This window comes from Nannobrachium achirus (genome assembly GCF_963921795.1).
Source record: "Nannobrachium achirus genome assembly, chromosome: 17".
NCBI classification, from domain to species: domain Eukaryota; kingdom Metazoa; phylum Chordata; class Actinopteri; order Myctophiformes; family Myctophidae; genus Nannobrachium; species Nannobrachium achirus.
The window spans coordinates 55352595-55370402 of record NC_137824.1 but is presented as its reverse complement, the minus strand read 5'-3'; the positions used below and the strand labels follow the sequence as shown (position 1 = coordinate 55370402).

The following is a 17808-nucleotide window of genomic DNA, read 5'->3' as shown; positions in this document are numbered from 1 at the left end:
CCCTAGTTGGGGTTGGCGATAGGGCCTTTTTCTGTGTGGAGTTTGCATGTTCTCCCCGTGTCTCCTAGGGTTGATACCCTCACAAAAACATGCAGTAATCCTGGTCTCAATAATGCCCCCCCCCCCCCCCCCCCCTGGCCAGCCGGGGCGCCTGATGGAGGAGAAAGGAACTGGTTGGAATAACGTGTTCCTTCCACACGCTACGTCCATACCAGGGTAATCTCCACTGTCAGGTGAAAAGAAGCAACTTGGACTCCTCGTGCATAGAAGGAAGCATGAGGTCAGTCCGTTGTCTCCCCAGGCGCGGCAGAGGGAGAGCAGAGCCCAGGATTACATAGGCAATTGGCACTGGGTGAAAAAAATGGGTTAGAAATGTGGGATAAAAATGTATTAAAAAAAAAGAAAATTGTTATTTTGTATAACTCATGGTGTTAACCACCATCTTGGGGGTGCTATTTTGCCACAAGTCAGATAGTTCTGTAAAAGTCGTCAGTCACAAGAACTTGTGCAACTCGACTTTCAAATACTCTGATTATCTTGTGTGTCAAACACAGCCCATCTGGCCCCCAAAAAAGGCAAAACAAACCATAAAAGCTTTTCAAGAAGCTATTCTGACCAAAGTCTGTCGATGGGATTCACCAAGTGATGTGGCTGTTCCCTTGCCTATGCAAAAAGTCATACTCTGTATATAGAGCAAACGTACTGTACTGTAGACAAAATACCTAAACAAGCAATGTGCTAATTTGCTAATGTCAATATGCAAGTCACCTGCTTAATGCCTATTCCTTTTGCAAAATGGTAAGTTTGCCAGAAAGCATATTTCTGTGTGGTAAAACTTTTAACCATTGTTGGATCATAACCCCACTCCAAGCAATGCTGGGAAAAGATTACATTCCCTGCTTTTCCATAGGTTCTTGAGTATTCTAACCCAGTGTTCCTCAAAGTGGATTCCAGGGACTCTGTGCGTTCCTTTATGGGGGTCTAAATTGACCCATACAAGTCTGTAACTCTGACAGTGTACAAATGGAACCAAATGAACCCTAGCGGGTTCATTTGGTTTCATTTGTACACTGTCAGAGTTAAAGGAGACATCCAGACCAAAACACATATAGGGTTAAATCTGCCTTTTATCATACCCCTTCATACCTGCTTTAGTCGATTTTTTTCATAGCTGCCCCTGTTGCTAGATTTCGGCTGCCCCTGTTGCTAGATTTGGCGGGCTCTCTCATAACTAACACAGTGGATTGTCCTTAGGCTACTGCGGTTATTTCTTTAGCTTCAAAGTTAGTATTTTTTGATTGGATTGTGGTTACTCAACGTCCTGAGACAAACCAAACCGCTTTTTTGACCTCACAGGCACCCTTACTTGTCAAACAGACCCCTCCCTCCCCTCCCTTTCTAGCCTCTCCTCTCCCTGCTCTGGTGCAGAGCAGAAGCCGTTTGACAAGTAAGGGTGCCTGTGAGGTCAAAACAGCGGTTTGGTTGGTCTCAGGACGTTGTGTAAACACAATCCAATCAAAAAATACTAACTTTGAAGCTAAAGAAATAACCGCACTAGCCTAAGGACAATCCACTGTGTTAGTTATGAGAGAGCCTGAGAAATCTAGCAACAGGGGCAGCCGAAATCTAGCAACAGGGGCAGCTATGAAAACAATGGACTAAAGCAGGTATGAAGGGGTATGATCATAAAAGGCAGATTTAACCCTATATGTGTTTTGGTCTGGATGTCTCCTTTAAGGGGAGACATTGAAATTTGAAAGTTTGAGAAACTCTGGTCTAACCAACATTCAGCATTTCCTGCTCATCTCTCAACCCAATCCCCCTCCCTTCTCTCCCCATTGTTCCTTATATTATCCCGCTCTCTTTTTCCTTTCTCAGACACTACTTAATAGCTATGTCCAAACACACACATTCTCCCACACACAGACGCTGACAGAGATCGTGTGGTTTAGGGAGGGTGTTAGTTTCTTCAACTGTTTGTTTCCCTCCTGACCCTTGAACCTTTATATCCCCTGGAATCCAGAAGCCCACGCTCATCTCTCAGATTCTCCAAGCAGAGCTGGAATGAAGAGTTCAGATGCTGTGTGTGTCTGTGTAACTACGCACACTCTGGGGCAGTCGTGCACTAGAGTAGGAGCTGTGTATACCAAAGGCAGAAATGTAGTGTAGAAGAAAAGGTCAGTGTAGCGAGTAGATCGGCCCAGTGGGAGTACTACTAGGATGGAGAGAGAGGTCTCTAGTGACCTCACACTGGATAACATTTCCTCCACTTTACAACCAAGTAAATAATAACCATTTTGGACCTAAACCGCTTTGCATGAAATTCCATGTTAAAGACAGTGTTCTCCTAATTCGGAAAATAGCAGATCAGTTGCCCATTTGACAGTCATTAAAGGCTCAGAATTTCAGAATTTTCTTGTAGTCAGCTCTGCCAACTGTAACACAACATCAAGTCTGTAGTCAGCCTCAACTATAAGTATACTGTAGGGCTAAGGGCGAGGTGGTGCCAATTCTTGGCCAGTGACTTATATTGGACCAGTTACCCATATATGGAGACCCCTGGTACCCATACATGGAGATCCCTGTCTGAACCAGCCACACAAATATGGTCTGTCTTCCTCCATATATGGGCATTCCCATATGAAGTCCTGTTAGATATGGGCTTAATATTGATGACATCAGGGATCTCCATATATGGGCATAAAAGGGATCATGTTAGAGATGTGGTTCCCATGACATCACAACATACAATCCCTTTTATGCCCATACATGGAGATCCCTATCTGAACCAACCACACAGATATGGGCCATGTCTTGGCCATCTGGCCAGTGATGTATATCGATGACATCAGGGATCTTCATATATGGGCATAAAAGGGATCCTGGGGAATACCCATATATGGACTTTTACATAGGTGATGTCTCCTGTGATATCACCTGTGATGTCACAGTGATGTGTCAGGGGAACCACAGTGTCAGGCGTGACCTTCAGACAGTGATACGCGGACAAGATGTGCCGGTTTTCGTGAACTTGCGACCTACGGTCGCAATAACATATTGCCATAAGATGCAGCCTGGTCAGCTGGGGAAAAGACCTAACCCTTTAGGCAGATATCATGTGTGCACGTGTACTTTTTTGTATCTGTCAGTGATGGAGTAATGACATCCTATAGAGAGAGACTTGTTTGGTGTGTGAGAGGAAAGGCAAAGCCCCATTGAGTGTATGGCTTCAGTCAATTAGCTTGGACAGATATATTACACGCACAGACAGACAGACACCCATACATGCACAGTAAATTATTAAAGGATACAACAATCATCATCATGGCATGATGCCAACTTGTGTCTTTGGACGGGCTTTGGACATTTTTACTTTTGTAGTTTGGCTAAGCAAAGCCTTAGAACCATACTTTGGAGTGGAACTATGTTCTGCTGAATCACAGTCAGCTCAGCTGGGATCCTAAAGCCTTACAAGGCAAAGCATTTATTTTTGTTACCTTTCATAGAATTTGGATACTATACAGTTGTGGGAAACACTTTGTGAACCGGTGAAAGTATTTGAAAATTCTACATTATTTGCTCCTGAAATACAGCCAAATTTATATTGAAGTCATAATAGATATAGATAAATTGCACTCTTTCATGTCTTCACTGACTGAACACACAATTAATTTAGATTTTGGGGTCTTCGGGGGTAACAATAAAAGCAGCTGGCAGGATGAGCCCGTGTTTGGAGAGACATGAGAGCAAATCAAGCTGAGCTCTGCCGACAGACAGTGACAGTTTTATCTGTCTATTCACACCGGGTGTAGTGAAAACTGAGGCAAGTTGGAGGAAATCTTGCAGTACTTCTTAGTATACAATGTATCTCTCTCTCTCTCTCTCTCTCTCTCTCTCTCTCTCTCTCTCTCTCTCTCTCTCTCCCTCCTTTACACATGACATTATTCTTCTTCAATGTCTTCTTCTTCTTCCCATCCCCCACCCCCTTACCAAAACCTGTTCTCGCCACGCTGCTTTCTCTTACTGTGTGTGTGTGTGTGTGTGTGTGTGTGTGTGTGTGTGTGTGTGTGTGTGTGTGTGTGTGCGTGCGTGCGTGCGTGTGTGTGTGCGTGTGTGTGTGTGTGTGTGTGAGACTGTGACTGTGTGTGTGACTGTGTGAGTCTGTGCTTGCCCGCACCTACAGTATGCTTGCAAATGTCACATGTATGCCTTTTGCACATACTTTATGTATGTATGTTTTCACAAGCACATATTTGCAACTTGTGCACATCTGTGATTGTGTATTCACTGCACATTTGAGTCTATTTGATTTGTGTCACATCACATCTTGTTGCCTATTTTGATAGATATTTAAACTATGCAGAGTATGTTGGTTACTTCATCACATATAGTTTTTTTTATGGTAAGATAGACTGTTCTTTTCTACAAATCGTAGGAATGTTTTTAGCATAGCATATTATGCCCCGTTTTCAGACACTCACTATTTACATGCCATTTACTCTGTTGTTTATGCTTCATGCCACTTACTCTGACATTAGATTACACATTTTAAAGCTGGATTTATACTTGGTCGCACATTGTGTCTCAGTCAGCACAGATCTGCAAACTCACAGCACATTGTGAGTTTGTAGTTTATCTATTTTGTACTTTTCTTTGTACACTATTTTGCAGCCATAGCTGAATGGTTAGAGATCCCGCCTGGGATGCCAGAGGCCCCGGTTGTCCCAGGTTAAATTCCCATGCCAGGCATGTCCAGCAATGTGTCCCTGAGCAAGACACTTTAAAGAAAACACAAACTGCTCGCCCGCCGGGCTCCTCTGTGGGCAGCACTCAGCAGGGTGAAGCTGAAACTGAATTTCCCTTGCTGGATAAAAAAAAAAGGTCTCAATTATTTTCAGTCACAGTCAGACACCAACATGCAACCAAGTACAAATCAGGCGGTGTAAGTCGCTCTGTGCCAAATGCCTAAATTGTGTGTGCTGATAACGGCTTCCTGGCATCCCTGCCTGCCAGAATGTCCTCCTCTGGGTCTGGAGTCTCTGAAGGTGAAAGACACGCAGCTGAAGGCGTCTTCCCACCAACGCAGAGGCCTGGGACCCCACAGAGGTCGACTTCACATCCAGGTGACCATGCAGCCACCAAGTATCCAAAGAAACATCATTGTTCCATCCTGATGCTCATGCAACTGGAATAAGACATTATTTACACAAAGACAGAGGTTTTTTCTAAAAACAATAATGAAGTAAATAATGGTTATGGTCAGTTTGAATAAAATGACAGCTATGAAAGCTACATGGCAGTGATGACACGCACATTGATTTGTTGGCCAGGAACTCTGTTTAGTGTCTCGGCTTGTTCCTTATTTCTAAAACGACTAGTTCCATTCCTTGATTCTGATTGTCTGGTTTCCCTTTAATTGCTGTGGTATATGAGACTATAATCCACACCTTGAATCAGTTTATATCAAACCCAGGTGCATTATTTCTTTCCACAGTGTTCCACAGTGCACCAATTATCTGCACCTGTGTTGTTGGCAAAAAAGCTGTTTCTTGTAGGTGGGAACTACTTTCTTGCAGACCTTTTAATGAATTATTAGTGAAATAGAACTTAATTGGTACATGTCTATGGTTTTTCATGTTGCCATATTGTAACCGTTTTAGAAAAGCAATAAGCCACGCGAGGCATGTGGTTACCTGGTATTTTATAATGGCTGAGAGGTTTGGAGACACTTGGCTTCGCCTCGTGTCTCACCACGCCTCTCAGCTGTTATAAAATACCAGGTAACCACATGCCTTGTGTGGCTCATTGCTTCAATACGTGTGTGTGTGCATGTGTGTGTGGTTGTCTGTGTGTAGTCTGGGATCCATGACGGTGACATCTACGACGGAGCCTGGTGCGCTCAGCACAGAGATAAGCAGCAGTGGTTGGAGGTGGACGCCCTGAGACCCACACGCTTCACTGGGGTCATCCTGCAGGGACGCAGCTCCATCTGGAGGTCAGAATGCATTGTATAATATTATAATAATAGAAGTGTAAAATTAGGGACCTACAGTAGTCTTCTAAAGCAGTGGTTCTCAACCTTATCAGGCCGCGACCCCCAAAATAATCACATTTTAACTGGGGATTTTTTTGGCATAAATCAGGGCTATTGAACACTCTTTACATCTGAGGGTTGGTTAAAATAATAGTGAACCAATGGAAAGTAGTAAAAAGTGCTGGGACAAAAGCTCCTAACTCCATTTGAGCTCATTTTCCCGAAAATGAACATTTTGGAGTTAGGAGGTTTCGGCCAGACAGCAGAGATATATTGTTAGTTGGTGAATATCTAAAATGTTTCATTTTATAAAATCCTTTCTAACTACAGTATCAAATGTATTTACTTGTGTCTGTTTGTAAATGTTTTCAACACTCAGCTGGGACCTGGTGCATTCTTACAAAGTCCAATTCAGCAATGATTCCTTGGTCTGGAAGCCTTGTATGAACGGGACCAAAGAGGCAGTGAGTTGTCTTCATAATGTTATTGTGACCTACAATTTGCGAACAAATTATTAACCTGTCGACTTGAACCCTCCTAGTGCTTTGTAAAATGATAGCATGTTGTGACTATGTATCAGGTATTTGAGGGGAACCAGGACCCAGAGACTCCTGTGCTGGCTCTTTTCAACGCATCATCCATGGTGGCGCGCTACATCCGTATCAACCCCCAGACGTGGTACGAGAATGGAACTGACGGCAGCATTTGTCTCAGAGCTGAGTTGCTGGGCTGTGCCCTCCCAGGTAGGCACTGCATAGAGACCATCATAATGTGAGCTGCTCCTCCTTGCAGTGTACTTATGGGCACTGCATAGTGGCCATCATAATATGAACTGCTCCTCCTTGCAGTGTACTTATGGGCACTGCATAGTGACCATCATAATGTGAGCTGCTCCTCCTTGCAGTGTACTTATGGGCACTGCATAGTGGCCATCATAATATGAACTGCTCCTCCTTGCAGTGTACTTATGGGCACTGCATAGTGGCCATCATAATGTGAGCTGCTCCTCCTTGCAGTGTACTTATGGGCACTGCATAGTGGCCATCATAATATGAACTGCTCCTCCTTGCAGTGTACTTATGGGCACTGCATAGTGGCCATCATAATGTGAGCTGCTCCTCCTTGCAGTGTACTTATGGGCACTGCATAGTGACCATCATAATATGAACTGCTCCTCCTTGCAGTGTACTTATGGGCACTGCATAGTGGCCATCATAATGTGAACTGCTCCTCCTTGCAGTGTACTTATGGGCACTGCATAGTGACCATCATAATGTGAGCTGCTCCTCCTTGCAGTGTACTTATGGGCACTGCATAGTGACCATCATAATGTGAGCTGCTCCTCCTTGCAGTGTACTTATGGGCACTGCATAGTGGCCATCATAATATGAACTGCTCCTCCTTGCAGTGTACTTATGGGCACTGCATAGTGACCATCATAATGTGAGCTGCTCCTCCTTGCAGTGTACTTATGGGCACTGCATAGTGGCCATCATAATATGAACTGCTCCTCCTTGCAGTGTACTTATGGGCACTGCATAGTGGCCATCATAATGTGAGCTGCTCCTCCTTGCAGTGTACTTATGGGCACTGCATAGTGGCCATCATAATATGAACTGCTCCTCCTTGCAGTGTACTTATGGGCACTGCATAGTGGCCATCATAATGTGAGCTGCTCCTCCTTGCAGTGTACTTATGGGCACTGCATAGTGACCATCATAATGTGAACTGCTCCTCCTTGCAGTGTACTTATGGGCACTGCATAGTGGCCATCATAATGTGAACTGCTCCTCCTTGCAGTGTACTTATGGGCACTGCATAGTGACCATCATAATGTGAGCTGCTCCTCCTTGTAGTGTACTTATGGGCACTGCATAGTGACCATCATAATGTGAGCTGCTCCTCCTTGCAGTGTACTTATGGGCACTGCATAGTGACCATCATAATGTGAACTGCTCCTCCTTGCAGTGTACTTATGGGCACTGCATAGTGGCCATCATAATATGAACTGCTCCTCCTTGCAGTGTACTTATGGGCACTGCATAGTGGCCATCATAATATGAACTGCTCCTCCTTGCAGTGTACTTATGGGCACTGCATAGTGGCCATCATAATATGAACTGCTCCTCCTTGCAGTGTACTTATGGGCACTGCATAGTGGCCATCATAATGTGAACTGCTCCTCCTTGCAGTGTACTTATGGGCACTGCATAGTGGCCATCATAATATGAACTGCTCCTCCTTGCAGTGTACTTATGGGCACTGCATAGTGGCCATCATAATATGAACTGCTCCTCCTTGCAGTGTACTTATGGGCACTGCATAGTGGCCATCATAATGTGAGCTGCTCCTCCTTGCAGTGTACTTATGGGCACTGCATAGTGGCCATCATAATATGAACTGCTCCTCCTTGCAGTGTACTTATGGGCACTGCATAGTGGCCATCATAATGTGAGCTGCTCCTCCTTGCAGTGTACTTATGGGCACTGCATAGTGGCCATCATAATATGAACTGCTCCTCCTTGCAGTGTACTTATGGGCACTGCATAGTGGCCATCATAATGTGAACTGCTCCTCCTTGCAGTGTACTTATGGGCACTGCATAGTGACCATCATAATATGAACTGCTCCTCCTTGCAGTGTACTTATGGGCACTGCATAGAGACCATCATAATGTGAGCTGCTCCTCCTTGCAGTGTACTTATGGGCACTGCATAGAGACCATCATAATATGAACTGCTCCTCCTTGCAGTGTACTTATGGGCACTGCATAGTGGCCATCATAATGTGAACTGCTCCTCCTTGCAGTGTACTTATGGGCACTGCATAGTGACCATCATAATGTGAACTGCTCCTCCTTGCAGTGTACTTATGGGCACTGCATAGTGGCCATCATAATATGAACTGCTCCTCCTTGCAGTGTACTTATGGGCACTGCATAGTGGCCATCATAATATGAACTGCTCCTCCTTGCAGTGTACTTATGGGCACTGCATAGTGGCCATCATAATATGAACTGCTCCTCCTTGCAGTGTACTTATGGGCACTGCATAGTGGCCATCATAATGTGAGCTGCTCCTCCTTGCAGTGTACTTATGGGCACTGCATAGTGACCATCATAATATGAACTGCTCCTCCTTGCAGTGTACTTATGGGCACTGCATAGTGACCATCATAATATGAACTGCTCCTCCTTGCAGTGTACTTATGGGCACTGCATAGTGGCCATCATAATGTGAGCTGCTCCTCCTTGCAGTGTACTTATGGGCACTGCATAGTGGCCATCATAATATGAACTGCTCCTCCTTGCAGTGTACTTATGGGCACTGCATAGTGACCATCATAATGTGAGCTGCTCCTCCTTGCAGTGTACTTATGGGCGCTGCATAGTGACCATCATAATGTGAGCTGCTCCTCCTTGCAGTGTACTTATGGGCGCTGCACGGAACATGAGATTCTTCCCTTTGTAATGAAGACCGGCTCAAAGAGTCTCCTTGGAGTCTCCTACTGACCGATGACCCGTTCATCAAATTATCGGCCGACAAAAACAGAACAAACTCCCCATGAATTCAAGGCTTCATGGGGCGTGTAATTGACAGAAAATAAGCAATTTACTCATTTGATGTTTGCATCAAGTGATGTCACGTGTACCTCATCATATATCATCTTGCATAATATGAGAAACTGAAAAAAAATAATAAAAAAAAATCAATTCATATGTAACTGCTATTGACACTTGTCAGCTCATTATTGTTTTACACTATTCCCCACTAGCATGTCATTCTAGTTTAGTGAACTTCAAAGCTATGACCATAGGTAACATGATTTACACATAACAGCATTTATGGTGTGCTTTTCCAAGGCAAAATTTGTTTTTCATTATTAATAGAGACCTATGGACATAGATCAGGGGTCTTCAACGTTTTCAGGCCAAGGACCCCTTAGTTGAGAGAGAGAGATGCAGCAGGGACCCCCACAACCTTTTCAGAGATTCCGTATAGTTTCATTGTTTGACAGCACAATCATCAGTGTATTATGGATTCATATCAATTTGTGTTTTCAGATACCGTATTTAACCACTTGAACTGCCAATACTTAATAAACTTGACCTTTCACTCTGTAATTAGTCGCTCTTATATATAGCCGATCTACAAGCTCACAATGCCTCGCAGCGCGAGGCGTTCTGAGCTTGTAGATCTGCTATTTCTGTCTTAAGTTCTCAGAGTAAGGACACTAGGGTTCATATAAAAGAGGAGAAAAAAAGGTTTCTATCACACAAAGATTTGGAGGACCGGGGACCCCCTATAGTAACTCTGAGGACCCCTAGGGGTCCCGGACCCCCTGTTGAAGACCCCTGACATAGATTTTTAGGTTTGACAGCTGGGACATAATGGTATTATTGTGTCAACTGTTTCCATTCTTTCTGCACCATCCTTCAGATCCCAACAATATCAATGCCTGGCAGACTGAACCTGCTGGATCCAGAGACAAACTGGACTTCAGACACCACAACTACAAGGAGATGAGAAAGGCAAAGGGACACATTATCACAGTGATAACTAGGGCTGTCACAATTATTACATAATCGTCTAATCGCGATTATTTGACATAATCGCGATTATTTTTCATAATCGTCATAATCGTTTCCATGTTGAAAAATGTTCTTATATTAAGAAAAAAAAAGTGGAAATAGCCGATCTACAAGCTCACCAATGTTCTTTTTTTAAGTATAAAGTTGTCAAATAGGTCAGTAATTTCTTTGTATATTTAGGTTATGTGTCATATCTGCCATGTGCAACTTCAAAGCCTAAAAGCCAAACAGAAATGTAATTATCAACAACAAAAACACAATTAAATCGTTAATCGCAATTATTTGAGTGACAATCGTCATGTGAAATGTCGTAATTGTGACAGCCCTAGTGATAACGATGCAATAATCATGATGAAGATGATTTCAGTGATGGTGATGGTTTCGTTCATGGTGTATATGTCTATAAAGATAGTCAGTCTGGAGAAGGTAGTTTTTGTAAGGAGACCGACCAATGCGACCATATGATGAAGGCAAGATAATTTAACAGACAGTACCATAGCATGGCAAAATAATACACAGATTATAGACAGTGGCCTGCCACATCACAACCGTATGTTTCCAGTTAATTTACTCTCTGAACTCTCAGCTTTCATCCAATAGTGTAGAAATAATAATATGTGTGACCATCCGTGACTGTGTGTTTGCAGTGAGTCTAGGATGTGTACACCATGTGGTCAGTGGGCCCACTTCCTGTGGTCTCAGACTCACCAGAGAACAAATATTATATTACCACCACAGGGCTGTTTGGAGAGACTATGGTGAATTTGTAGGGGTGTAACGATACATTTTAACAACGATACGATACGCATCATTCACGATACATGGTTAACGATACGATACATGAACGATACTGGTTCATTCATGGCGAGACGATACGATTCGATTCAATGATTTAAAATCGATATAGTAACTATTTAGCAAAGAAATTAAATCTATGTCAAACAGGTAAAAAAAATCTATTATTATGGAAGTAAACGCTGTGATTATCTAGCAAATACATGGACATTATATTTCAACACATGTGGACAAACCCACCTTGACATGAACACCGAGATTACACACATTTATCGATAGACCAAGAGTAGCTATATGGAATGGAAAGGATATTAGACCGCTCTTTTTCATTTTCCCTCTTAAAATTGCCAAATACAAGGCACAAATACTTAGTTTCCATACAATCAATTGTTTGCACTGCAAAACGATTCGATACCGATTACCGCATTTTAAAAAAGATACAATACGATACAAAGCCAAAACGGTACGATATTTGGCTTTTGCAAACGATATAGTAGATCATTGCAAAGTAAAATCGATTTTTCGATTTAGTTACTATATCGTTACACCCCCATGAATTTGACTACCAGACTACAGCAGGTGACTCTGCTACCACTGTCTGACAGGAGTCAATCACCTGTCATTTATTTCAATAGAATGTCAGCTTTTGATTTATACCTTGAACCTTTTCGGGTTTACCAACATTTGGGCTCTGGTGACGCAATGTGAATGGCATGAACCTGTAGACACCGGAAGTTGCGGAAGTGCTGCGGTTAACGGAAGTTACGTCATGCGTTGCAGTCTGTTTACATTCCCCGGTGAAACAAAACATAGCTCCATTGACCAGCTCGTAAGTTAACTCGCTTTTTAGTAGAAACGTAAACGTTTAGTAGAAAAAACGTGTAAAGTTGGTTGAATCCATGTTTGCTGCTTACTGTGCGAGCACTCCGAGCAGAAAGGACGAAGGCGTGAGGGAGAACAGAAACTGTTTCTGCGCTGAATAGATTTTCAGCAACACCGCACTGTGATTAGTCGAAAAAAGACAACTTCAGGTGAAATTCTCCCGGCGGAAGTAGCACCGTTCTATGCCGTATCAGCCTATGGACGTAACCAGGCTTTTCTCTTCGCAGATGAGTAAGCCTGGCTACGCGAGGCTAGGTGGGTGCCCCATTGCCAATATCCAATTGGGCTCTGATGGGGGCCCAAATAACAAATAATCCATTCTGGTTTCACGAATGAATATCTCGGCACCCACCAGAGCCCAATTATCCAATTGTCAAACCAGAAGTAGCACTCAACTACAAATCCCCAAAAGGAAAACTAAAATATACAAAAAATCACTCATTCCCAAGTCTTTTAAATGCCAAATATAATGCAATTTATAATTTTAACTGTCGAGGCTGTTCATGTGTTCGTATTTTCTTGCCTGTAAATATGTATTTATTTCAGTTTCGTAAATAAGCCATTTGAGTATGAAATTAACAACAGCAGCTATCTTACATCAGTCAGTGAGGGAGAGAGAAGCCATCAGGATATTAACCAGCTGTTATCCTCCTTGTTTTCCCAGTTGATGAAGTCAGTGAACGAGGCGTGCCCAGACATAACTCGCATCTACAGCATTGGGAAGAGCCATGGAGGCCTCAAACTGTACGTCATGGAGATCTCTGACAACCCAGGAAAACACGAACTCGGTAAGTTAGAGGGCCCTCGAGTTAATAGAAGTTACACAGATATTGTTGACGGCAAATTCCCATGGTGGATCACTTTAATGGCAAGAAAGTGACACGTTTCAGAGTTACCGCCCCTTCATCAGAGTAAACTACCCTAGGGCAGGATTGAGAATACAATGACATAAAGATGCACTAGATCAGGGTTCCCCAATTAGTTTTCCCCAACGGCCGAATTATGTCTAGGGTACCAAGCCGAGAGCCACAACTCCAGTGACAGTTCAGATATTGTCGTTGTCGGGTGAAAATCTTGTATGTCCAAAACCGTTTGTTTTGAATTTATAATTTTTAAAAGTATTTAAACTAGTGAAAACAGCCGATCTACAAGCACACAACGCCTTGCAGTGCGAGGCGTTGTGTGCTTGTAGATCTGCTGTTTTCACTACTTTTGTGCGACGGCCTTGTATGATTTGCGAAAGAACGTACAAATTTGGAGATACGAGATTTCCAGCCGACAACGACGATATACTAGTGTTGTTGCTGCTCTTATACCACCATTATTACTGGATTTGGTGTGGGCCAGACAGTAGCCCCCCGCGGGCCGCAAATGGTCCACGGGCCGCCTATTGGGGAACCCTGCACTAGATCATGGGTGACTGCACAATGACTTGGGCAAGTTGGGGGAGAGGGGTAATCATCAGTATACCATTTATTATTATGTACTGTAACTGCAGCCGCTTTCACTACTCTGTCTGTGCCTCCTGCTGCACTAGCAGCTTGTTGTGTGTACTTAGATAGCAACAGCAATACGCAGCGGTTAACCACCCTGCCCCGCACAAGCAGCTACCACATTAGAGCCAAAGGACTCAACCATCCACAATTTCACAGTCTGAAAGTAAAATTGGACACGGTCTACCATACCACACTGAAGAGTAGGGATGTAACGATATAGTAACTGTATCGAAATATCGTTTTTAACTAAAGAAATCGAAGTATATTGAAATGAAAACAGCTAAAATCGAATCGTATTGTTTTATTTTGTATCGTATCAAATCGGCAGTGCAAAGAATCGATTGTATCGATCCTACCTACTTGTCCATTGTATTTAGCATTTTTAAGAAGAAAAAATTTAAAAGGGGGGTTTAATTACTTTTCCTTTCCATATAGCTACACTGGTCTGTCGATAAATGTGTGTAATCTCTGGGTTCATGTCAAGGTGCGGGTTTGTCAATATACAATGTCCATTATGTAACTGTGTTTACTTATTTATATCCATAAAAAAGGTTTCCCTTAAAAACCTGCACTATCCACACCTTTCACACAGATTAAATGTCTTTGCTAAATAGTTACTATATCGATTTTAAATCATTGAATCGTATCGCCATGAATGAACCAATATCGTCCATGTATCGTATCGCCAACCATGTATCGTGATATGTATCGAATCGCTATTAAAATGTATCGTTACACCCCTACTGAAGAGGAGCTGTGCTCAAATTGATGTTGGTTTGTTTGCCTGTATGACGACAGGATTTGTTTAAGTTTTAGTCTAACAAATTAGTACTAAGTTAGGTTTGTGTCCACACGGCCCACATTATATTCATATATCATATAAAAAGATGCATAACCTTTTGTCTATGTAAAAAAAAAAAAACACCAAATTGTAAACACTTAAATGACTTTGTTAGCTGGGTTCCATAATTGCACTGATGAAGTTCATTTTTGTTTTCACCGTGTCAGCTTAATAACGGCTAAAGCAACCATCATCAACCTATTTACTTACGAAGGTGACAGTGATTGGCCGTCCTTACTTGGTACTATGCAAGTCCCACTTCTTGCTACACTGGTATTCTCCCCCCATGCCTCTAATGCAGGACAGATGCAGGGTACGAGGGGACTTCTACAATGGCTGCCACTGTATACTCCAACCCTCCAAAAAGCTGCACAGACAGACAGGGGCGTCACACTGAGGGGGAAAGTGGGACTGAGTTACTAGGGCCCAAGGTGGAGGGGCCTTCATTATTTTAAACTTTAGCTAAAGCTCACAGCGCGACACCGAGTGCCGCGCTGCGAGCTTGTAGATCTACTATTTTTGAAATACTAAACTAAAACTTTGCTTCTGGGGGTCCCTGGAACTAAATATTTTGAGATGGGGTCCGTGGCCAAATACATATCATCTTGGGGGTCCTTCACATGAAAAGTTTTGAGCACCTCTAACCAACAAAAAAAAAAAAACCTTAGAAGGATTTAGAAGACAAAAATACTCTGCACAAAATTTCACGACTTTTCAAAAATAGCAGATCTATAAGCTCGCAGCGTGGCACTCGGTGCTGCGCTGTGAGCTTGTATATCTGCTATTTTTCAATGGTTAAAGCACAAAATAATGCGTAATAATGCGTTCCCATTCATGGGGGGCCCACAGTGAATCCTTGTACCCAGGGCCCAGAATTTGGTGTGACACCCCTGCAGACAGACAGACAGACAGTCAGGCACTGCAGAGCCACACAGCCTGGTGACCCTCCTCACTTGCACTCAGCAGTAGATGTGTTTGCTTTGGCCCCTTCAAAGCCCACATGACATCCTGCCAAATCTGGCAACTGCTGAGAGAGACCTCCCTCCGCCAACACACACAGTAGTAGAGGCACTGCCAGCCAGGAATACCAGTGAGGCAATGAAGGGGTGCGCTGCAAAAATATTGTTGGTTTCAAATACTCACTCTATGTCTCGCTTATGGATGGGAGAGCGCCCCCTGGCGTGATCACAGAAGCATTACTTATACACTTCCAGGCAAATGTATTGGCTGGACCAGCTGTCAACTGATCAGAGTGGCCCTGACCCTTGTACAAAGGCCCTGTTAAATTACACCCTCAATTCAGTTTCTCTTCTTGTTGAGAAGTATTTTGTTTTGAAGATTTCTTTGAATCAAGTAACAGCAAAACAATTGCAGTACAGGACAACTTAAGAAATTAATTACACCTTGTGTTAATGAATATTAAATTAGAAATACATTTATTTAGTTTGTTGATGAATGGATCTGCTTTTAATTACTGTTACTGTGTGAGGGAGCACACTACTACCCTGCCAAATAAGAGTCCTTATGAATTCCTCAATAGTACATACAAGAAGATCCCAAACCACAGGTGGTAGCTAGGGTTTCTTTATCCCACGATTTTGTAACACATTTCTTTTAAATCTCACTATGCCAACCTGGGGAGAGCCCCGAGCTGAGCTTATGCTTCCTTCAATGCATGAGGAGTGAGCAGGCCGCTTCTTATCAACTGACAGGGTGGAGTTTCCTCTGAAGGATGTATAGCGTGTGGAAGGAACACGTTATTCCAACCAGTTTCTTTCCCGTCCATCAACGTGCCCTGGCTTACCAGGGGAAGGCTGTATAGAGACCAGGATTACTGCATGTTTTGTGAGGGCACCTACCCTAGGGGACACGGGGAGAACATACAAACTCCACACAGAAAGGCCCTTTCGCCAACCCCACCTACCAGTAGGGTATGGGCACTGATGACGCGGAGGAGAGAACGCACCTCTCCTTCCCCGGCGGGAATCAAACCAGGGACCTTCTAGCTGTGAGGCGACAGTCGGCGACAGTGTTACAGAATGCGCCAATGTGGCCCTTGTGAGCAGCCACTCCTAAACAGGCAGCAGCAGCATATAATGCTGCAAACAAGGAAATCCATCATCCATCGCCAACCGCTTAACCGGAATCGGGTCGCAGGGGTAACAGTTCCAACTGAGATTTCCAGAGTTACTTATCCTGAGCAACTTCCTCCAATCCCTCTGGGAGTATACCGAGGCATTCCCAGGCCAGTTTGGAGATATAATCCTTCCATCTGGTCTTTGGTCTGCCACGAGGTCTCCTCCCACGTGCATCGAGAACCTTCCTAGTAAGGCGCTCGGGAGGCATCAGTACTAGATGCCCGAACCACCTAAGCTGACTCCTTTCCAAGTGTAGAAGCAGCGGTTCTACTACAAGTCTCTCGCGGGTGACTGAACTTCTCACCCTATCTCTAAGGGAGATACCAGCCACCCGTCTGAGGAAACTCATTTCGGCCGCTTGTACCCGCGACCTTATACTTTCGGTCATGACCCACACTTCATGACCATAGGTGAGAGTAGGAACGAAGATTGCTCGGTAGACAGAGAGCTTTGCCTTCCGGCTTAACTCTTTTTTTCTTCGCAACATTGCGATTTAGCGACTGCAAAACTGCTCCTGCTGCTCTGATTCTCCGGCTGATCTCCTTCTCCGTCTTCCCCTTTCTCTCATTCGTGAACAAGACCCCCGAGATACTTAAACTCCTTCACCAGGGGTTAAGTCTCATTCCTTGGACTTGGACTGCACAATCCATCAGTTTCCTGCTGAGAACCATGGCCTCAGATTTAGTCTAGTAAATCTAGGGAAAAAATACACTCAGGTTGGACACAATTTTATTATTTAGTTTTTCAACTGATTCTGACAGGAAATTAGGTCTACTAGCCAGGATAAAAAATCTACCATAATCTGCTCACTGCAAATACCCACAGTGGCCAAATCAAGTTGGGCTCCCATCGACTTTCTATACTGGAGGAAAATACCCAGAAAAAAATCTGCTTTAAGTAGGATGTGAGGGGTCTAACTAGGGGTTTGACATGATGCTGAATCCATTGCAAGCATTTGTTTTGCACAAAAAACATTCCTTGGGCTAACAATGGCCCCAGAAAATGATGGTTTAGTGATGAAAAGGGATGAG

The 17808-nt window shown here is 43.6% G+C and overlaps 1 protein-coding gene across 1 annotated transcript in view; it reads left to right on the top strand.

Moving 5' to 3' along the window:
- LOC308302055 (putative carboxypeptidase X1) overlaps positions 1-17808 on the top strand; it is a 31566-nt gene that overhangs the window by 1956 nt on the left and 11802 nt on the right. The window contains exons 2-7 of the mRNA XM_080746230.1: positions 5014-5123; positions 5856-5995; positions 6414-6498; positions 6615-6777; positions 10474-10565; positions 12967-13090. Of these exons, the coding sequence (XP_080602356.1) occupies positions 5014-5123; positions 5856-5995; positions 6414-6498; positions 6615-6777; positions 10474-10565; positions 12967-13090 (714 nt within the window). The remainder of the gene's footprint in view (positions 1-5013; positions 5124-5855; positions 5996-6413; positions 6499-6614; positions 6778-10473; positions 10566-12966; positions 13091-17808) is intronic.